At 40.4% G+C, this 23,351-nt stretch overlaps 1 protein-coding gene across 4 annotated transcripts in view; it reads left to right on the plus strand.

The window, feature by feature from the left end:
• Positions 1–23,126, plus strand: part of LOC117575090 (transcription factor E2f1) — a 40,302-nt gene extending 17,176 nt beyond the window's left edge. For 2 of the 4 annotated variants that reach the window (XM_034259191.2, XM_034259190.2), the window contains exons 3-7: positions 16,301–17,124; positions 17,944–18,777; positions 19,715–19,982; positions 20,047–20,967; positions 22,249–23,126. In XM_034259191.2, the coding sequence (XP_034115082.1) occupies positions 16,672–17,124; positions 17,944–18,777; positions 19,715–19,982; positions 20,047–20,967; positions 22,249–22,373 (2,601 nt within the window). In that variant the 5' untranslated portion in view covers positions 16,301–16,671 and the 3' untranslated portion in view covers positions 22,374–23,126. Of the gene's footprint in view, positions 1–5,656; positions 5,681–10,288; positions 11,571–16,300; positions 17,125–17,943; positions 18,778–19,714; positions 19,983–20,046; positions 20,968–22,248 lie in introns of those variants that run through there. The other 2 variants (XM_052007427.1, XM_034259189.2) reach the window with 2 other exon arrangements.
• The last annotated feature ends 225 nt before the right edge of the window (positions 23,127–23,351 follow it).

The raw sequence follows: 23,351 nt of genomic DNA on the forward strand, positions 1-23,351 counted from the left end.
CTTAGCAAAAAAATTTTAAAGCGTTACTGTAGGCTGAAACTTAATAAAAATGGGACTGGGCTTTGAAAGCTTAATTACCAATAGGATAAAATTAAGAAACTTTATTCTTGAGCAAAAATTTTAGTCTTAAATAATATTTCATAAAACAATCAAAATCAAATTAAACACCGTTAGTTGCACAAAATAATAACTATTTTCAGAAATTTCTGTAATTTTATTAAAGAGCATTTCGTGTTTAAATAATTCCCTATTTCCTCACTCAAAATGCAGCATCTACAGTTTAATCTCATGATTTTGACGAAGAAAGGTACAGGATTTGATAAATTGCCTCGTTGTAGAAGGAAAAAAAGGGAGTGTTTTATGGTATTAAGGACACGCAGGAAAACCATTTACGAATTGTGTTTCGACCCACTTTAGAGGCTTATGCCATAAATTAGCAGGAATCCCAAAAACTGAAACAACTAAAGCTATGCGCAAAGTAGGGAAAGAGATGGCTGGCTCTATTGCTAAGCAACAACGTGGCGACCTAATTCATCAGCGTAGCGTTGTGGCGCCTCCTTAACGTGTGTCCGTCCCACTGTGACGCGCTCCACTTCATCAACGGAGCAGGCAGCGAGCGTCGTTCCCATTACAATTTCTGCAACAAAAAACCACTTCCATTTCCTGTTGAATTGCAGGAAACCCAACGCACAGTAACAGCAGCAACAACAACAACAACAGCAGCAGCCCAATTCTAACACTAGAACAATGCGAGCAGGAGAGGGAGTATGCAAGTAACAGTGAGAAAGAGAGAGATAGGGAGATTGATCCCTGGCGGGCAACCATCACGTTGCACCCTTAAAAACGTAGCTGCTGTTGCATTTTTGCAACAATTATAAACGGGACAACAGGCAACGTAATATCTCATTGGGTAACTAGCTATGCAAATGATGCGTGTCGACCTGCAGATACCCTGTGTACCCTATGCAGATATAAATTTGATGTTTATCAAGCTATTGTAATGAAATCTTTAGGCAGAGGAAATTATTTCAATTTAATTGCAATGAAATTTTGGAAACAAGAACAGGCAGTCGTAAATATGTAAAGCTATTGTTCATTATTTTATTATTTGTTGTTTATCGATAATGATGAAATCTTCAGGATAAGCAGAGGTAATTATTTGAATTAATTGCAATAAAATTCAAATGGCCAAGGGAGAGTTATAAATGCGTAATGCTCTTATGTATCACATTATTGTTTTAATTTACATTGAGTAGCATGAGCTGTGGTCATTAGATATACGAATTTACATAGTAATTGCTGTTGCTGTTCATTACACAGCTTTTGAGATATACCCGTTTGATTGCCGACTTACAGGGTATGTAAATTACCTTAGCTGGCGACATTTGTGGATTTTTTTGTATGGTGTCTCAGTGCTCGGTGCTTAGTGCTGAGTTCGTTCCACTTTCAAACTGAAACACAGAGGACGCAACGTCTGAAGTGCCTCGTGGGCCAGGGCTATGGCTATGACTATGTCTAGATGGCTAGGGCTACCACACGGAAGGCGAGCACCACTCAGAGCTCATAACATACACCATTGAAGGGTGCTGCTACTTTTTGGTTTTTCCTTTTTAAGGGTGCTTCTTTCCCGAGTCTAAGAGAGTTTTGCGCAAGACGCAACAACGCCTCACGTCGTCCAGGTGTGTTTCCTTTGGCCGTGTGTCCTCGTCGTCGCTCTCGTCCTCGTGTGTCTCTGTCGTTTCCTACTTCTTTTTCCACTTTTCCTTTTCAATGTTCTTTTTCTCAGGCATTAGTTTCAGCCGCATTTGGGACATCTGTTAGTCGTCCGTTCGGTTTGATTGTCAGTTTGTTGTTTGAGTTTGTTTGCCGAACTGTGTGTTGTGCCTTAATTTGATTTGTACTTCGCATCTAATCCCCTCATCTCCAAAATGAAATCTTCACATCCGCTCGGAAGCTCCCACGCTTTACTCATTAGAGTGGAGCTCGTGAAGCTTTCGATTTAGTTAGGCTAATTGCACACGGCAGAGTGTCCTGATGAGCGCACACCGCCTTCATAGGAAAGACACTGAAGCAGCAACAGCAGCGGCGACAGCGGCAAAGCAACCCAAGCTGAGATTTACTGATCTACAAATTTCCAGGAATTTCGTGAATGGAAAAACAAAAGCGCAACGAACGCTCTTTACGTACAGACGAAGAAGACCAGAAGGAGGAGGAGGTTAGGCAGACGAGTTGCTCTACCTATGGATCTGAACCTGAACCCAAACCTGAAGCTGTTGCTGTAGCTGTAGCTCTGTGGCTCAAGCAGAAGCTGAACCTCGCGGCCCTGTGTATAAAATATCTTATGAATGTACTCTCGTACTTGGCCCTCTATCTTTCTCTCTCGTTCGCTCCCTCACTCACTCAGATTTTGTAGAGCTCTCTCTGTCGCTCTGTCCCGTGGCCCTGCTCTGTGTTTGCTGTTTATATTTCGAAGGTTCTTCTTGTTTTTGTGGCCTGTCCCAGCACAGCTTTTGTAGTTGCCTCATACTTATACTCATACTCTCTCTCACACTCTGTCTCGCTCGCCTCCTCTGTCTCTCACAGTGTTTTCCTCTCAGTCTTTCACTCTCTCGTTATTGTTACTTAAAATAGCTGAAAAACGTGAGCACATATCCCAAATTTGAAAACCGGTAAGCCAGGCCAAAGGCATCGACCAGGTAGTCGAGAGATTTAATGAGCACCCGGTGCCCAGCCTTAGGCGCACATGCAGACAGTGTGCAAGTTGGTCGGATAGATAGTTGGTCCAGTTGGGGAGCCATAAGCAAAACCCACTCTTCTTTTGCCACACACTACTCTCTCCCAATAAAATTTCAAGTCACATTCATTCGATATAAAATCCACGACAATTTATTAACAACTTAACCACTTCCGAAAGTTCTAGATCTTTTTTTTTTTTTGCCAAATTCCTTGCACATTTAAAGATAGTTTGACTAGGAACCTGGGAAATTCCTATTCCATTCTATAAATACGATAAGATCACGAGCTCTTTCGCAGCCACATATGGCTATCTTTTGTTGTAGTTTTGAAGCTTCTTAGCATGGGCAGACCTCCAGGAGTTTAAGACGAAGAAAAAGTTTATTGGCAAAGCAAAAATGCAACTTCGAGATATAAAACTTAAGAAGAAAATCGAACTCAAACAAATTTCTACTGGACATTAGAAAACTTAAGGAAATTGGAACTTGGAGAAGAATGAAAAGTTTTGAAATGTCTAGAAATTCATATTTCTCCCCTAACAAAATGCTTCAGAAATTCCTTATCAGTTTAAGACCTCGGTAGAGTCCAACGAACCTTCTAAGGCGTAACAAAACAGAAATTTCAATGGTTACCCCTCTACATGCGCCCCTCCCCCAACCCAATTTGGCATGTGCTACGACGTTTTTTTGTTGTGTGTGTGTATTGTTGTTGTTGAGGCACAAGAGTCTCATGCAGCAGCAATAACAAAACGACAGCTGCAAACCAAACTATGCTTGTTGATATTTCGATTCCGGAATTACACGCCGAGTAATACATCAGACGTCGACGACAGTTCAGACGGACAAACCCAAAGCCGAGTCAGCCTGTCAGTTTGTCGTCCAGCCATTGCAATGGGTCTTTTTCAGGTTCGGGTTCGGGTTCGAGTCGAAGTTCGAGTTGCACAGAAAGAGTCCTGGGTTGAGCTGCTCAAACACCGCATCGAACCCTCAAACCTCTATCGATGCAACTTGTGGTGCAGTCTGTACAACTCGGGGCAGGATACAATTCGCTTGGGGGTACAGTTCCCAATATGTTCTCTACACTATATATACTTGATGTCTGACTGTCTGTCTGGGGCGGCAATTCATCTCCTGTTTCATATCCGTTTTGCAAATTCGAATTTCGACTTATTTTGCTGATTAATTTTTGGCGCGTCCGCTAAAATTTGGCCAAAGCAAATTGCTTATGGATTGGATTTGCAGTTGATTTTGGATTTTGATTTCACTCTGTAATTTTGGCATCTGCAGCAGACTCTTTTATTGTATCCTGTGTGCTCTGTTATTATTGCTATGCCGATTGTTTTTTGTGATTTCCGCTTAGATTTGCTTTGCATGTTGGGAATTCAGCTGCTGCTCGATGATGTCTTTGTTGCTGGGTGCTAATTGTGGGCACACAGGGTTCAATGACTGACTGACCGACCATCGCCTAGGTAAAGAACTAGTTGGACCAATGTGCCACTTAGCACCTGTCGTCGTTTTGTAACAGACCCATCTGCTTTTACCCTACGTTGCGTTTCCGCAGGTCATCAGATAGCTTTTGGGGCGCAAAAAGCTTTTTTTTGTCGAGACGGTTTCTCTGTCATTTCGAAAGTTTATTATCCGCGCATAACATACAACCCTGCGTTTGTTGTTGGGTGGGCCACAATGGTAGAGAGCAATAGAGAGAACGAGTGCACGCATGATCGCTGCATTATCCTCCCTTATTGTTGTTTTGCTTGTCGCCTTGCTTTGACTGCGACTGCATTCCTTTTGTACGACGCTCCGTTACTCTGTTACGCTCTCGATGCTCTCACTGTGCTGACTCTCTCTCTGACAAGGCTCTCTCTCTCTCTCTCTCGCGTGTCTGTCATTGCACGCACACACGATCTCTGCTGGCGCTGTCGTTGTTGTTGTTGCTCTTGTTGCCCTGCAATTGCATTCCTGTTCTGCTTCCTCTTCACTCGAACTGTGTGCCAGTGTATGTGTGTGTTTGTGTGCTGTCTGCCTTGACTTCAACTCTGTCGGCGGCCAGAACTACGCAACATTTACAAAACGAACGCTGCAGAAAGTGGAAGTGAATCTCCAGAGAGGCGGCGATCCGATCCGTTTCGTTCCGTTGTTGATCATGACGTGTTATCGTTACCGTTGTCGTTATTTCTGTTAAAGTTTTATTATCAATAACACACACTCTTTGTTAAGTGTTGCAACAAAAACAACTTTTGTTAAACAAAATTAAAAAAAAAAATAATCATGAAAATTACTTGCAAAGTGCAAAGCAAATGTTGAACACACATAACACACACCACAAACGATGCTAACAAATACCAATGCAGTCTGAAACACACACACACAAGGAATACTACAAATAAAATACAAACAAAACAATAAAAATAATCATAATCATTAAAATGATCATCAACTAAGCTAAAACTCAGTGCTAAAAATGCTTAAGTCATTTTAAATCTATACTAATATTAATTTTGAAAACGATTCCAAAATTTCGAAAATGCAATAAGTTTTTATGAAAAATTAAAAAAAATTTTAAATATTTTCTAATTCTAATTGTTATATTCATACACATTTTTGGCTATTCTTCATCTTTTATTACATTTTTGAAACTGTTGAACAAATTTCTCATATATGCTAAGTGTTCTTTACGTTTAACTTGTTCTAAATTTATGTAAAACCATTTTTATTGATTTACCAAAAAAGCAAAACGCATTTTTATCAATTATTTATTCACTTAATATAATATTTAAGAGCTCTAAACTCACAATCACATAAGTCTAAATATAAATAATAATATAAAACAAAATTTTAAACACTAAATAAATCAATTGCAATTCATTGCCACCAAATTCAACGAAATATAAAACAAGCTACAACTTTTGGATTACCTTACAAAATTTAAAATTCAATGCCAGCAAAGCGTAAGTACAAAAAAATAAACAATGCAAAATCAACAACAACAGCAATGATAAATAATAAATAACAACAGTTAAAGTTACTCGTTAGATTTTACTCGCTGCATTCCCCTTTTGACACTCGCCGTTTATACCCTTTAGTCAAGGAATGGCGTTACGGGGTTGTTTTACTCTTTACACATTTTTGGCTATTCTTTATCTTTTATTACTTTTTTTTGAAACTGTTGAACAAATTGCTCATATATGCTAAGTGTTCTTTACGTTTAAGAATTGTTAAGAAAGGTTACGTCAATATATTTTTGAATTTATTTCAACATGTAAAATATTTTGGCTTAAAGTAAAGGGTATTGAAGTGTTTGCAATAGTGACTCGATTGCAGCGTTGTTGGATCTTCCAACACGCTTGTTTAATTTTTTTGCACTTTTTTTCTAAACGAATAATTAAATAATAATAAGCATTAACTGATTGTAGTTAGCTTCATCTTATTTGTTGTTGTTTTTGTTTTTGGGGTATCGCTCGCGTTTTATGGCTTACAGTAAAGTTCATTGAACGTGAGCTGAGAAATAATTTGTAGCCAGTTGGAGACTCAGTTCAGTTCCAGTCTTGAAAAAGCAAGTCAAGTCCGCTCAGTTGCTAGCCGACTTGGCTGCTTGTCTAACCATATAGAGTACACATACTTTCTGACTGCGTGTGTGTGTGTGTTGTATTTTTGTTGGACTGTTAGGGCGGACAGGTCGGCAAATCGGGGAAGTCGCAGTAGTCGGTTTCATGTGCGGGCTTGCAGCGTGCTTTTAAGGTCGACCACTCGTTAGACGCTGCTTACTGACCGCTCATTATAACCCTAACCCCATTTGGATTGCGAGTCGCATCGCATCGGTAACCTTTTTTTTTTATATAGTTTTAACTGGCACATGATAGGGCTACGCCCCAAACAAACCCAACAAATTCAAGAATCAACTGAGCGCGAGTACAGTGAATAATGTTACATACGTACATCCCGGACATTAACTAGATCTGTATCTAACATGCAACGGTTAAGTGTTGCCATCTGCAGTTGATGATTTGACTTTTAAGAGGAGCTACTTCAACCCGAAACAATAGCTAACTAACGATGCAATTACGATATCACATCTAAAGTATCATATTTCAGTTATATTAATTTGTATACGCATTGTCAAATTATTATAATAATTTTAAATTACTCATTTTTGATATTATCAGAATATTTATTTTATATTTTTGATATTAACTGCAATGATTATCACATTAAATTCAATTACAAGAAATTGATATAAACTTTTAGTTATTTAAAGTCTAATTTGAATGTCCGAATTATTAAAGTAATTTTGAATTTGGCATTCTAGATTTTATCTGCTGAAACTGTTTTTGACTGTTTAAATATTGCCAATCTGGGCTTCCAGAAATTTTACTTCTAATTATATTTTGAAAACTATTATAATTTTAAATTCAAAATTACATTTTATCTTAAGAGATAGTTTCATTTGTTAGATTGCAGTTTAATGCTTGAACTTTCGCATCAAATTCTACCAATTTTAAATTTAAATTTTTCATTACTTTACCATACGACTATTTCTTTTCTATCTTACCTTTCATCTCTTCTTCGTTATGGCGTCTATCATAATATATTAACACTGTAGGTATCACTTCCCATGCTCCACTTGAGTTACAATAATGTAAAAGTCGACTACTCTCAGTTTTCTGCCCTTTTGAGCCAAAGCGTGATGTCTGTAAAAATAATTAACATTCAAATCAAATTAATTTGCAATTAGTGTGAAACTGAAATGGGTTTTGCGTAGAGTCGTGTAATCAGCGACGAATGGTGGGGTAGGGGGGAGTTAGTACTTCCGAAATATTCATTTATGTTCCTGTTTAAAGCAATTTTCCCAGCGAGACACGGCGATAACAGCAACAACAACAACAGCAGCAGCAATTCCGCCGTAAGCGACGACAACGAAGACGACGTCAGAGCGACGCTTTCGGCAAATTCAATAAATGTTGCGTCAAGTCATTCGGAAGTCGTCAGAGACGCAACACTCACTCTTTCTCTCTTTCACACACACACAGTCCACATTCTGTCTTTGCACACACATACAACACATGCAAAAACGCCTTGAAAGCTGGCCACCCTAACCAAAGAACAACAACTTCAACTACAACGACAACAAAAGCAACTACACAATCAACATTGTGACTGACATTCTGTCAAACATGCAGCGACGACGTCAACGTCAACGCCGACAGAGACGGCAACGGCGGCGGCAACTTCTCTCAAACTTTAATGCTCAATGCGTTTTTGTTTTCCTTTTTTTTTCTTTCTTTTCAGTTTTTTTTTTTTTGTTTCACTTTTATTTTCAAATTTGAATATCGCCGCCGCTCAGATTCTCAAGTAGTTTTCAAGTTGATTGCATTCTGCGGCATGTCTGCGACGTCGACGTTGTGGCTGTCGTCTCTCATTCATTTCCCATGTCCATGTTCCATGTGCTTTGCTGCTGCACGCCTTGGGGATGGCAGAGGCTGTAAAAGAGTTTTTGCACCCCACTAAAAAGGGGTTGCTTAACGATGACGATGATTATGAGGATGTTCTGCTTCTTTATTGCGCTTTAGTTACTTTTGCGCTGCCGGCACATTTTGTCTGGCTTGCCAAATACTTGTGATACCCTAACATTAACATGTGCTTTGCTCATGGTACATAACCTAAGAGAAAGCTCTGGTCAAAGACGAAAAGCTTTCGTAACAGAAACACAAAGACAATAAAACTTATTTAGAATTTGTTAAAATAAAACGGATTGAACATGCATATGTTTTTAGTTATTTTAAAAAATAACTATCGATTTTAAACTTTACTTTGGATTTCCAAAATTGTTGTATCCAACATGCATTTCTTTCGCGTACCTTGAGCAGTAGATAGTAATTTTATTTCCAGTTTCAATTTCCATTAACTCAATTTTTTTCCATGCTCATCATATTTTTTTTTTTTTTGTCAGCCTTGCTTTTTTTTGGTGCTGTTGCTTCTCATGACCCCTCAGAGCCAGGCAGAGCTTTAATGTGTGTCTGTTATCCTTTATTTTTTTCTACTTCTTTTTTGCAACATCACCGACACCCAAATTTGTGACTGGCTGAGAAGATAGCATCTTATTATTATTTTTTTTTTTTGCCTTTCCTTTTTTCACATAAGCCTCGACTCGACGCAGTTAAGTCACCCTTAGGGCGAAACATCTTCTCTCCCCCCTAAACTTCTCTATGCATGCCTTTTTTGCGTGATTTTATTTTTATTTGTAATTTTTTTTGTTTGTATTTTGCTCATAGATACCACAAACGCATGAAGCACATATTATTTTTGTTGAGCTCGTTTTGCGATCGTCTGCGCTTCGAACTTCCCACGATCCTTGTGGACTTTTGTACTTAAGACGGCAGTCTTTTCCTCAATGTGTGTGTGTGTGTGTGTCTGCAGTGTCATAAATACTTTTAATTAACTGGAAGTGCGTATGAGCGAGAGAGTGAGGGAGAGTGTACATACGTCTGTCTGTTCATCTCGCATGCCATCACGCTCCCACTGCCGGCAAAACAAAATGGAAAGTGAAGTAGAAACATCGGCTCATCGTCTTGGGCGTGAGTTTTGTTGTGGCGTATTTACCATAATTTGCTTGATTTTTTATGGCCATAGAGATAGTACATGCGAATGTGTGTGAATGTGAGTGTGAGAGTGTACCCCAGTTAGCGATCGGTACATGCAAATGTAGAAAAGAATAAATGTACGTATGTATTTGAGCAGATGTGTTTGTCTAGTTCATTGAACTTGTGATTCAAAAAGTAACCGAAAAAGTAACAGCGACAGCAGCCTTTTTGGTAGCAACAGCAGTTCCAAAATTGGAACCTTTTCATAAAAGGAGGTTAATTAAATATTTTTGCAGAATTCTTGCTTGATGTTATTATTTGTGTAGAACTAAAGTAGAACACTTTAAGCGCAAAACTTCTCTAGTTGTTGGCAACATTGTTGCTTGCAACATTACACAAACGACGCAACATGCGTAGAGCGCACGTTACAAAGACGGTGCAAAGCAAAGACAAAAAATAATAAGTAAATAAATACATACATATGTATGTATGTATTTATATAAAAAGAGTGTGCATATGGCTACATTTGTGTACATAGTCAATTTGTGGGTGCGACGGCAGAAGAGAGTTTGCTGGCTTGGCACGTCACTTCCGTCTCTTGGTTTATGTAGCCGGCATTTGAGCAAGTGAGCGAGAGCGCGGCTCAAAAGCACTCACACACACATTCAGGAACATACACGCACACCTACCCACCGTGTAAGTCTGGCATCCACATGCCACAAAAGCATCTGCCTACATACGTTCCACTCACTCTCTCACACAAACACACACATTGAAGCAGCAGTTGTTTTGCCCACTCAGCTCAGCTGCTGCTGCTTTGCGTTATTGCGTGGCGCTCGTTCTCTTTCGTTCGCTCAGCTGCTCACTCTCAGCTGCTATTCTGCTTTGAATTCGCCGTCAACTGGGACTTAACATAAACACCACAAAAAAGCAGCACTCATAACAGTTCAAATTGGCGGCACCAAATTCGCCGCAATCAGTTTTTCGTTCACACTCCGCACTGCTGGTTGTGTCTGTTTGTTGTTGCTGTCGTCGCTCGCTGTTGCCGTCGTTCTCCTCGTCGTCGTCGTTGTCGTTGTTGTCGTCGCCGTGTGCTCGTGGTTGTCGCTGCTGTTGCTGCTTGCTGAGCAAACGAAAAGCTACATATACCAAAGTAAGCGACAGCGCGAAACGTATCAAAACGTAAAATCGTCCGCGTGTTGAAAATCATTGTATTTAAACACGGCAAATAAATGTAAAGGTGCAACGTTTATTTAACAAAATAAGCCAAGCATCGTCACAAACGGCGAGTCTCGTCTCCAGTTGGAAGTTATGACAACAATAACAACAACGAAAGCAACAACCATACCCGAAATCTTTAGCACGCAGTTTCTGCCGTCGCGCGACGCAACAATGCGTTAACGTTACGTTACGTTGCCGTTGTCGCTTACGTTTTCTCTGTTCGCTGCGCTCTCTTTTTGCGTGTGTGCCGTACTCTCTTTCGCTCTTTCGCCGCCGCTGTAGGTTTTGCCGGCGACTCCATTTACTACTACGACAACGTCGACGACGAAGACACACTCACTCAACTCAGTCAGCAGAGGGCAGCGAATCGGGCAGAGCACAACACTCTCAGCCAGCACTCACTTTGCGTTTACGTCGTGGCCCATGAAGTTCGTTTAGCTCGCGCGCTTCGCCCGCCGCATTAAAAAATATGTGTGAAAACTGATGGAAAGAAAAAATAAAAAAAAAAAGAAAAGAACTGCACACACAATAACAGCAACAAATAATTGAGGACAGCTAAACACAGTACAAGCGCGGGGGCATCAACAACAACAATTATGTGATATCTACAACAAATAATTTACTTTTTTTTGTGCTTTACTGCTTGCTCTGCTGACGTCACACAGCGCCAGAGAAACGCAAAGAAAATAAACTTGCGCAAAACGTGAGAAGAAGAAGAAGTACGAAGAAAAACGTAGTGAATACAAAATGAAATTGAACATGATGAAAAACGCAAAAAATATGAAACGTGTGTGATATTAAATGAGCGCGACGACGACAGCGGCAGCAGCAGCGGTAACAAAAACAACAGTAGAAGCAGCAGCAACTACAACACACCAGCACCAGCGACGTTGGCAGCAGCAGCGACGACGACGACGCAGGCCAGGCGACGGCAGCAGCAGCGCGGCAGCGGCTTCAAGCATTTGTGCTTTGCTGGGTTGTTCGTCGTGATACTATATGTTAAACAACAACAAAAATAAGCGAAGAAATTCCGATTTAGGTGCGTGCACTTCAATTTTTTTTACCCATTTACTTTTTTTTTTGCAATTCAAGAAGAAAAACACGCAAAACAACTACAACTGAACTTTTTCAATCGAATTTATCAGTGGCTGTAAAACTGCGGGCCATGTGTTTTCAGTGTATGTGTGTGTGTATTCCGACAATTAATCATTCTTTTTCGAGTTTGCTTTGTGCACTGCCTCTGCCTCTTCTCTCTATTCTGTGCTCCCCACCTTTAAGCCCGTTAATAACCTTTAAATGCCTTTTGTGTGTGTTGCTTCGAAGTTTCACGTGAAAACGGCATTTTAATTCATTTGTAAATAGCAAACTTCTAAAGCTCCCGCCCCCGCCCTGCACTCCATCTGTGGCTTGCTCTACTTTATCAGCAGCATTTGTGGAACCTAACTTCAATAGCAGCCTCATGCTATGTTAGTTAACAGGCACACTCGAAAGGAGTAAACCAGCGATTGTGGCTTGGTTGAGTGGGTAGAGGAGAGAAAGAGAAGGAGAGTTGTTGATAACAGCGCGATTCGAACATTTTCAATGCAATGTTTTTCCGGAACCCCATGACTGTAAATGCGTCATACATACAATGTACATAAAGGTGCATTTGTATGATTGTGTGTGTGTGTGTGAGTGTTTTTGTACTGCTATTTCTCTGGTATTGCTTTTATTCTCTTTTAGACAGGGATTTCCTCGAAATTGTGAAACGTTCGAATTTCCACTTTTCCAGGACTACAACTCAATTGTCTCTTTCTGCTTTTTTTCGTTCGCTAAATATTTTGCGACGCATTTTATGCGCCTGCCAACGCGACTCGCTCTTATTTCATTTGTTTTGAGGGGGAGTTGAGTTAAGCGAGTGGTGGCTGCTCTCTTTCTCCCGCCCACCCAACACAAAGTGGCAATTATATTTGCCTTATTTTTGCAACCAAGCAAAGAAGAGGAAGAGAGTCGTTGTTGAGCCTAACAGCGTTCTGTTAATGTTACTCTTGTGCCATCTCGCTCACACGCACGGAGCTGAGATGGAGTTTTTACTTACCTTTTACTTTTGCTGTTTACACTTGTTTCTGTTTATTTAAATTGCATATCGAGGTAAATGTGAGAGCGCAGAACTTGATACTCAGTGCAAACAAATAATTGGATTTCGATTTTGTTGTTGTTGTTGCTCAAATGATGTTGCTTTTGAGCAACTTTGTCAAGAGCCGGTTTGATTGGCGTTTTTGGGTTAAGCATTGATTGTTTTAGGCAAAATACACACGGAAAAAGACAAAGGGAGACAGAGAGATAGAAAACTATTAGTGTGTCGTAGCATTGGCCTGTAATTGGCTTAAGCGAATTGCGAAAATGGCGACATGGGCGCTTATATACATATTTACATAGATACTTACATTACACATACCGGTCAACCACCAACAAAAACAACTCTGGACGAAGCGCATAATCAGTGTGGAACGCAAGTCACAAAACCGGCTGCGTCGTAATAAACATGCATTCCACACAGCAGCATAACAAAATCAAGAGCAACAACAACTGCAACAACAGCCGTGGACCGTATCTGTCAACGCCTGATCTAACAGCTGTTAGCAAAAGTAAAACAGCGGCCGGCATCTCGTTGAAACCACCAACCACAGAGACCTCAACCTCAGCATCCCACTCTCTTTCACTCTCATGCTCAAAAGCTCTCCCCACACACATGCACACTGGAGAGCGACAACGAGCGTGGATGGAGCTATACACAAAATTCTTCTTTTCTCCGCCTCTTACCGATTGCTGAATGATTTTATGGCAATCGTAGGATGTATATATGTATGTGTATGTATGTAGAGATGCATACGTACATAGCCCCCTCATGTGCATGTGTGTGTGTAAGTCTAGTCAGTCTTGTTTTTATTGTCTTTTTGCGTCTGTGTTTTTCTACTGCGCATGCAAAATGCTGTGCAAAAAGAAAGCGAAATTTTTACGTGTGCGCTGCAGTCGACAGCGCTGCTCTGACTACAGATGTATGCGTGCGTGTGTGTGCCAAAGATAAATACGTATGTATGTACATAGTATAAGCATATGTACAATATGCGTATGTTTGCCCATATGTGTATACATATGTACATATGTGCATAATTAAAGAATCATAAATTGTAGCTTGCATAATTAATAGCTCGTGTTAGAAGTTATTCAACGCTCCCGTTAGATTGCACTCGAAGCACCCAATTAGCAGCTGCTACTGACCATTTGTTATGCTTTACGAAACGAGGGTGGAAGGGAGGAAGTGAGGGGAGGGCGGGTGGTTGATTTGGTCTTTGGGGCGCATCCCCGACTATGTAATTCAGTTTTTAATACAATTTTCTCGTGTTTTACTTTACTTAATTTATTATAGCGCAGCAGCAGAGTGCTATCAAAAAAAGTTCGCGTGTTTGGACAGAACTCTGCAGCTTATTTACTCGTCATGAACACACACTCAAACGATTCTACGTGTGTGTCTGCTTATAGTACTTCTAGCTTTTTCTTCTTTATCAGTCATACGCGGCGCGGTCGCTGCGCTCTGTTGCGTCGATGTCGCCGTCGTCAGGTTGATTGAAAAAAAAAAGCTACGCTGCTCTGCTGTGTTGTGTTGTTGTTGTTGTCTGTTAATGTGTTTTGTGTTACTGTTTTTATTTGTTTTCTCTAGGCCATTTTGTCCACGATTTCTGGCATTTGCTTTTTTTCATATTCATGTTCATGTTCTCGCTTCCCTGTTTGCATAATGTGTTTCTTGCTCAAGGCACAGTTGCATTTGGTATTTACCTTTTGGGTTTTCAGTTTGTTGTTATTAGATAAATACACATAGTGGAAAGAGTGAAGAGAGCAGAGAGAGAGATGCCCGACAAGTGCACTTGAAGTTGCATCAAAATGTGATACACAAACACATTCCCGACTATCTCTACACATACATTCTCGCAAATAACTCTCTACACATACATACAGAAACGTGCACGCTCATGAAAATGTTAAATGAAGATCAGTGCTGTTAAAAACAGGCATATTTTATGATGGGGTCACACTGACTGACTCAAATTAGCATAAGCTCAATTTGTTGTTGCTGGTGTTATCGGTGTGTAATTTTATACTCGCACTGTAATTTTATATGCAAAGCGTATGAATATAAGCGACTACTTGTTATTGCAAATATTTCATGTGCATTTAAATTAAGACATTTCAAAGGACTTACCTGGCTACCCTTTTTTCTATATGCATATAGCATTTATATGTATAATGTTGTCTGTTGCCCACATAATTTTTTGTAGCTTGGGAGCTGCTTGCGTATAAAATTTCCATGTCTTCGATTTGAATTACCAGCAAAAGCAAAAAAAAGGAAATTGAAAGAAATAAAACAGAATTCGCCGGCCTGTAAACAGATACCGTTTTTGGCACACCGTAGAAAGCAACAAGAACAAGAAGACCGACCGATGAACACCAACAAAATCTCAGCAGCAGCGAAGCCAACGCTGACGCTAATAGCGACGTCGACGCCTGCAATTTATAGAGAGCGCGAGTGAATGAGAAAGAGAACAGAGTGAGAGGCTGCTTTGTTGGTGGTGTTTAGCTACCTGCTCTGCCTTTGCTTGCTTGCTTGCTGCTGCTTATTTAATTTCTTGCCAATTTCAGCAAATTCCACACGACGTTGTTTCGTTCATTTTTTTGCCGTTTAACATTTCACTGTATATAAGCTAAGTATGTATGTGTGTGCAATGCATGTGAATAGTGTGTGTGTGTGTGTGTGTGCATATAATCGCACTAAAAACGTTTGTCATTTACCATTTGCTGTTGTTTCGCGCTATTTGTTGCTGCAATTAACAGCTCGTAAAATTCAAAGCTGCCGTTTGTCAAACAACATTTAACAGAGCAACGATAACAGAGCTGAGCATGTTAAGCAAGATAGTCGGCTGTTAATTTATTTTCTTCTTTTTTGCCAACACACAACGCAAGCAAGCAAGCAAGCAAAACGTTGCCAAAAGTCTTTCTAATGAAGCGAGCGAGATAAAGACGTCGTTGACCAAAAGCGGTTAATACAGAATTAACTATAACGTTACCTCGACTTCTTCTTACCTGTTGCGGTCTGTGCTTCTTCTCGTTCTGGTTTCTCTCGCATTCGCATTCTCATTCTTGTTTTGCCTTTGGCTTTTCTTCACACGCCGGCCTCCATGTCGTCGCCTCTTTGCTCCTTCCCCTCTAGCTTCTTCTCGCTTTGCGTTGCCTTATTGATTGGTTTAATACTTTTTATATGCCGAGTTTATTGACATTTGCGCTTGCGCGACGCGACATTAAGAACAACAACAACATGACATTGTTTTTTATGTTAGAAATATTTTCGGTATGCTTCAGCGTTGTTTCTTGTTGGGAGCTTTAATGGGGCGAAGCGAAGATGGAGATGGAGAAGCGAAAGATAGAAGAGAGGGGGAAGAAGTGTAGTGGCAGCTTATACATAATTCAAAATGGTTTCCCTGCTTGCGCTTTATCATCAGCTTTTTAATGTCACGTCGTGTTTTGTTGTGCTCTCATTTCTCTCTCTTTTGCGCATTTGTTACTTGCACTAATGCTAATGACATGTAAAAGGTGCAAAGCAAAACAAAACACCTTAAATGGCGCTAAAGTTTAATGTGCCAATTGCATAAATATATACTCTATACTATATTATACTTTGCATTGAGCGACGCACACATGTCTAATTGATTTCTTTTGTCTTTCTTTTTGTTGCAGATGTGAAGAGAATCCCTAGGTGCTAATTTAGTTGATAAGCGCAAACAAAAAGTACAATAAAGAAAAAAAACAACAAGAAAATACACTCACACACACCGCAACCAATACACACACATCTGGCAACAATTTCGAACTAGGTGGCAACATTTTTAGCGAGCGCGCTTAAAAGTATGCTACACAAAATTACGGGCGATCGCCGCGCTGCCAGGCCAACGTAGCAAAAAGCAAAAGACATAAAAGAAACGACTAAACTGTAAACGAGAAGAAGCAGAAGAAGGAGGAGGAAGAGGCAGAGGAGTGAAGAGTAGATAGAGAGCAGAGCGCTAGCAAAATACTATTTTTGTACAACTGCAGGCAGCGGCGACTGCGAAATGTCGAAATATTTAACAACCACCGCCGCGCCCAACAGCCACAGCAATAACAACAGCAGCACACAACGTCAACAGCAACTTTATGGAGTTGGTGGCGGCAATTCGCAGGTGGTACGAAAGCTCAGCTATGAGCTGCTGGGCAACAACAACAACAATAACAGCAGTCACAACAATAACAATAATAATATTGTGATCAAAAATGAAAAGCTGCTGGACATTGATTACGAGCAACACGCTGGTGGCAACCACAACGATAACAGCAGCAACAGCGGCGTTGGCGTCGCTGCACACCTGCGAGATCACGTCTACATAAGTCTGAGCAAGGGCGCAACAACAACATCCACAGTTATTGCCGAAGCAACGAGCACACATCAACATCCACAACATCCACAGCAGCAACAGCATCGCAGTGGCGGTGCAAGCAAAACAAATGATATCACACAATACTACAAGGTGAGGAGAAATGTTTATAATAAAAAAAAAACTATTGACATAGCATAACTCAATATTTAACTGCACATTCAAGGCTCTTTTCTCATGCACAATTTAAAGCAATCTTGAGTTATAGATTGGGTTTTATTGTCCAGATAAAATCAATCAGCTCTTATCACATCATTAATTTAACAGAGCGTGAGAGAATAACATTTCTATGTTAAGTAACAGCTCAGTGCCTTAGCTGTATTGTTGCTTAGATGCTCCGCCTAGTTCTCGATAAGTTCTAATAAGTTATACAATTAGAGACTGATCGATAGTTAAGATGTAGCTGAATCGATATGTTGAGATCGATATAAACACGATGGCACACACACTTTCTTTCCCATTCCGTGAGAGAATGGCATTTCTATGTTAAGTAACCATTCTGTGTCTAAGCTGTATGTTTTGATGTTCCGCCTGATTGTCTATAACTTTAATATACAATTAGAGGCTGATCGATAGTTAAGATACAACTTAATCGATAAGTTGAGATCGATATAAACATTCCGTGAGAGATTAAAATTTATATGTTAAGTATGAAAACTAAGATATGATGATTGTCGATAACTTCAATATACAATTAGAGGCTGACCGATAGTTAAGATACAACTTAATCGATAAGTTGAGATCGATATAAACATTCCGTGAGAGATTAACATTTCTATGTTAAGTGTGAAAACATAATAAGATATGATGATTGTCGATAAGTTCAATATATAACTTAATCGATATCGTTGTGATCGATAAATACACGTACTCATCACACACTCGTTCTTTGCCCATTCGTTTGTTGCACAGGTCAAGCGCCGGGCGCACGGAGTCACCCACGAGATCCACCCGAAGAAACAGGCCAAACAAAGCGATCAGCATCAAACGGTCACCTACAACAGCAAACAGCAGCAACAGCGCTACCACCACCACCAACAGCAGCATCAGCAGCAGCAATACGAAGTCGAACACGACGACGACGACGATGAGACGACGACGAGCAAACCGGCCGGCAACGGATCTTCTGCTCATCACTCGCATGCTCAGTTTGCGCGAACAGCGTCTCAGCATCAGTCGACGGCGTCGCAGCAGCAGCAACAGCATCATCATCAGCAACAGGCATCGTTAGTCACATCGTCGTCATCGGCGGCATCAACTGGAGGTGGAGGTGGTGGTGGAGGAGGAGGCGGTGATCGCAATCGGGCAGACACCTCGTTGGGTATATTGACGAAAAAGTTTGTGGATCTGCTGCAGGAGTCACCGGATGGTGTTGTTGATCTGAACGATGCCTCGAATCGTTTGTCCGTGCAGAAGCGACGCATCTACGACATTACGAATGTGCTCGAGGGCATTGGCATCTTGGAGAAGAAGTCCAAGAACAACATTCAATGGCGCGGCGGTCAATCGTTGGTCAGCAACGAGCGTTCCCGTCACCTCGAAGCGGAAAACGAGCGACTCGAGCAGCGTGAAAATGAGGTCAACACGCTTATCGATCAGATGCGCAGCGAGCTGGCCGATATATCGGGTGAGGTGGAGAATATCAGTGGCATGGCCTATGTAACGCAGAATGATCTGCTCAATGTGGATCTGTTTAAAGATCAGATTGTGATAGTGATCAAGGCGCCGCCAGAGGCCAGACTTGGGGTGAGTACTAAAGCTGTAAATCTAAGTGTAGCGTTGCCAGACTATTTAACACACATCCTTTTCACTTATCTACTTTGTGGTATACTCAAAAGTTAAATGTATAAATAAGTGCGTGTGTGTGTATTTGGTAAAAGTCTCGATTCGTCCCTATTCGGGCGACGTCAGACAATTGTGTGCTTCTTCTTTGCGTCTGCATGCCATTAAACATGGCGCCCTATTTTTAGATACGACGCAGACGGCGACAAGCGCCGCACACTGCAAAATGGAATACACTCCTAGCGCCCCTCTGTCTGCCTGCCACCCCCTCTCCTCTTCCATTTAATGCTATACACTCCTATGATTTTTTTCTTTTTGATATCATTTTGCAACTCAGAGCAACAGAACTCAGCAACAAAAATTTTCCAATTGAAATTTGTGCTCTGTCTTGTTGGCCTGATCTGATCTGATGTGTGATGATGATGATCAGCAGACGATTCTGTTCAGTTAGCCACGCACTATTTATAAATATTTCGCTTAATGTTTCCGTTCGCCTTGAACTGTTTAATGAACTCGCGCGTAACGCACGCACGAGAGCGAAAGAAAGAAAAGAAAAAAAAACAACGAAAAACACACAAGAAAAACTAAAGCGATTAATATCGTTTACAGGTAGTCTCCAAACACACACACACATCCATACATACTACACTAAATACTTGCAAGTAATTAAAAATTCACTTAGTCTGGCAACGCTGTTGCTTAGCCAACAAAATAAAGCGAAATGTGTAAATATCATTTCTAAAAATACAATTGGCAAGTGGCGCTGTTGGATACATTGCTGTTAACAGTCTGTTAATTACAGTGATGTTAACTGCGCTGCTGCTATTCACAGCGCTGTTAACTTGACAGCCTTAACATTTCTGTTATTGACCTCTGTTCTCTCTCCTTGTCTCTGTTACAGTTCTCAGATCCAAAGGAGCCGCGTGAGATTTTCGTCAAGTCGGAGAATGGCGAGGAGATAAATGTGTTTCTGTGCCACGACAACTCGCCGGAGAATTCACCGATTTCCCCTGGCTCTGGACCCGATTCGGGTTATGCGCCATCTGGCTCATTGGCGGGCAGCAGCGGCCTGCGGACGGCGACGTCGACGCGACTGCAACACCTGACCAATCAGCGGCTCAACGATCCGCTGTTCAACAACATTGATGCCATGAGCACCAAGGGTCTAGGTAAGTCGATATATCATTACTCTTTGATCGAATCGAGTTAGTAATCTGTTTTCATATTTAACAGGCCATACACCATATCGCGTATCAGCCCAACGCAACCTCAGCAAATCGATTGAGGCGGCGGCCAAGCAATCCCAGCCTGAATATAATAACATTTGTGATATTGGCGGCGTCAAGTATGAACTGACTTCGCCACAGCAGCAGCAACAGCAATCGTCGACGAATCATGTCGCCGACGACGATGACGATGATGATGTTGACGAGGAGCTAAATCAATTGGTGCCCACGCTGACCAGTCCTGTGGTGCGTAGCAGCGGACATCACCAACACCACCAGCAGCAGCACCAACAGCAACATCATCATCATCCCCATCAGCAGCATCAGCAGCCGAACACTATTCAGCAGCTTTTCAGCAGTCTAACAAAATCGCCCACGCCAACGACGACGACAACAACGACGACAAGGCGACGTGGCAACAACAACAATACGCTTAATAGTCATAACAACAACAACACCAACAACAGCAGCAGCAGCAACAATTCCCAACCCCCCAACAGCAACAGCAGCTACAATCAGCAACCGCAGCAACGACGCAGCGATGTACCCATGTATAACTGTGCAATGGAAGGAGCGACTGCGCCCTTTACTGTTAACAGCAACAGTAACAGCGGCAGCAATCACAGCAACAACTCCTCGGCCATGGGCTCGCTGCAGATGCAGTTTGCAGCCGTCGCTGGCAATGACAACAGCAACAACGGTGGCCTTGGCTTAACGGCAACATATGGCGACATCTCTGGCGCTGGCGCCAATGTTGCTCATCATCAGCAGCAGCAGCAGCAACAACAGCAGCAGCAGGAATACACGCATCATAGTCGCAACTATCGCTTGTTGCCGCCAGGCGTTGCCGACTGCGACGCTGACAGCGACGGCAGCAATGCTGCGCTGCAAGGCCTCGATGCACTGTTCAGTGATATCGACACGGACTGTAAGTACACATTTTTTTAATATGATTTTGGCATAAAAGTTGTGTTTTCGTTGTCATACTCTCTCATCTTACACGCATTACATGTTGCCTATGTAAATAACAGCGTCTGTGCGTTAACAGTGGCAGATAACATAATATGTGTATGTTAAACAAAATATAAGAAGCGTGCTTGTCAAGAACTTTCTCTGTGACTTGCGTGCATTTTTCTCATCGAAACCGCATCACAGTCTGAGTTCTTGCTGAGCGCGTACTTCGCACTTCAACAAACCATGTAATATAAATCTTCTATATAACTAAGTGAAAGTGTCGCTTCAACCAAAGATGTCAATTGTGTTTTTATATCCAAAATTTTTGCATTCCAATTTTCGGCTAGCTACCAACGAGAATCAGTTCAAAATTGAATTATTTGATTTAATGTAACTTTTTGCAGTTTTCTTTATTATTTTCTTATACAGTGAAATGTGATATTAAAATACAAAATCTTTTAATGAATTAACCAAATAACAAAACTAACTCTTCATGCTCTCTCTGTCTCACACACAAACACATTACATACACACAGCATGCTCACTCCATTTACAGCCCATTTACATGCCCAACAACAACTGTTAGTAAGGCCGACGGAACTGTGAAAGCTCTGAAACCTAACAGTTTCTGTTAGTTGACAGTCATTGTGCACTGTTAACATAACAGCAGCTGTTAATGAACGAGGAATTTCACGTTTATGCCTACTACAAAATATATAATCCATAATAATATCTAATCGCAAACTAACAAACACTAATATTTAAAGGTTGTTTTAATTATCATTGTATATATATATGTATGTATATAAATAATGTATGTATGTATATTCGTATTAACCCGCCGCCTCTTATCGTCAAAATGGAAACCATTATTGTATCAACGCGCAAGCGCAAATTCATTTTGGAACTGAATTCTCGTGGGTCTGCAGTGCACTGACCGTTGCGGAGGGCAATTGTTCATATTGAAATTGAAATTTTGTAGCACCATGAGATTCAGCTCTGGCGTGAATTTCAAACATGCATCCACCAAACAAAAAAAAACAAAAAATCAAAACCAATCAAATCAACTCAACTCAACTCAAATCAAAGAAAATAAATCATCCCCGATGAAAATCAATCAATTAATGTACATCCATCATACATACCCAACACACATGTATTTATTTCATTTTAGCAGCCATGCTTCGCATTGTTTAGAGTATCATTTTTATATCGACTGTTGACTAATGTGGTTTCTCTTTTATCTTTTTTGCAGACTTCAATAACGATGCATTTGTGCCCATCGTTCCACCGGATGACAATGAATATCCATATGCGCTTAACGCTAACGAGGGCATCGATCGCCTTTTTGATTTTAGCTCCGATGCCTTTGGGCCCTAAGATCGATCTGTTGATCCAACAAAACACACACAAAAACACAAACAACAACAAATCAACTGCGAATTGGGGGAATTTTTGGGGGTGTTTATAATTTTAAATTATATACAAGGAAAGCAGCGCATATAACTTTAGAGATGATCTATTATTATTATTATTATTATATTATTAATATTATTATTATTACAAATTATCAAGTAAAGAAGCAGTTTAAAGAAAATTCAACAAAAACAAATTGTAGAAAACTTAATGAAACTAAGTTGTGTGTAACATTTTAAGCGTAAAATCCAACCTACATTTACATTTATAATCCAAACGTATTTTAAGTAAAAACAACAACAAAAAAAACAACTAAAAGAAAAAGAAAAACAAACAAAAATGCCCTCACAAAATGCAAAAACACATTTTATAAGCAAATTTCAATTTTTAGCCTTAACAAGAAAACGAAACAAAACTAAAACAGCAACATCAATGCTGAATACTTAATGCAAAAGAAGCAAATCGATGAGAAACATTCAAAGATGCCTCATACAAAAATATTTTGCGCCAGAACTGTCTGTAAATTAGAACACTCACACACACACATACACCCAAAAACACACACCCACAAAAAACACAAACAAAACAAAAGCAAAAAACATAATTTTTAATTAGTAAAACAAAATAGTTATTAAACTAAATATTATATGAAAATAAAACAACTAAAAAAAAAAAACAAAACAAAAAAGGAAAACAACTATAAGAAACAAGAAGAAATTCAATTGAAAATTGTAAAATATTGCTATGATAATTCCAAAAGAAAACGAAAAAGGATCAAGAAAGAGATAAAGATAACGATAAAGAAAAGGAAAAGGAATACCACACATCCTCTCGACCAACTTCCCAGTTTAGTTACGACGCATGCAACCTGAATCAGGGGACAGTAGAAACACAAATGAAAAAGAAGAACGACGAATACTTGATTGATTGATTGATTGTCAT

This window comes from Drosophila albomicans, chromosome 2R (genome assembly GCF_009650485.2).
Source record: "Drosophila albomicans strain 15112-1751.03 chromosome 2R, ASM965048v2, whole genome shotgun sequence".
Taxonomy (NCBI): domain Eukaryota; kingdom Metazoa; phylum Arthropoda; class Insecta; order Diptera; family Drosophilidae; genus Drosophila; species Drosophila albomicans.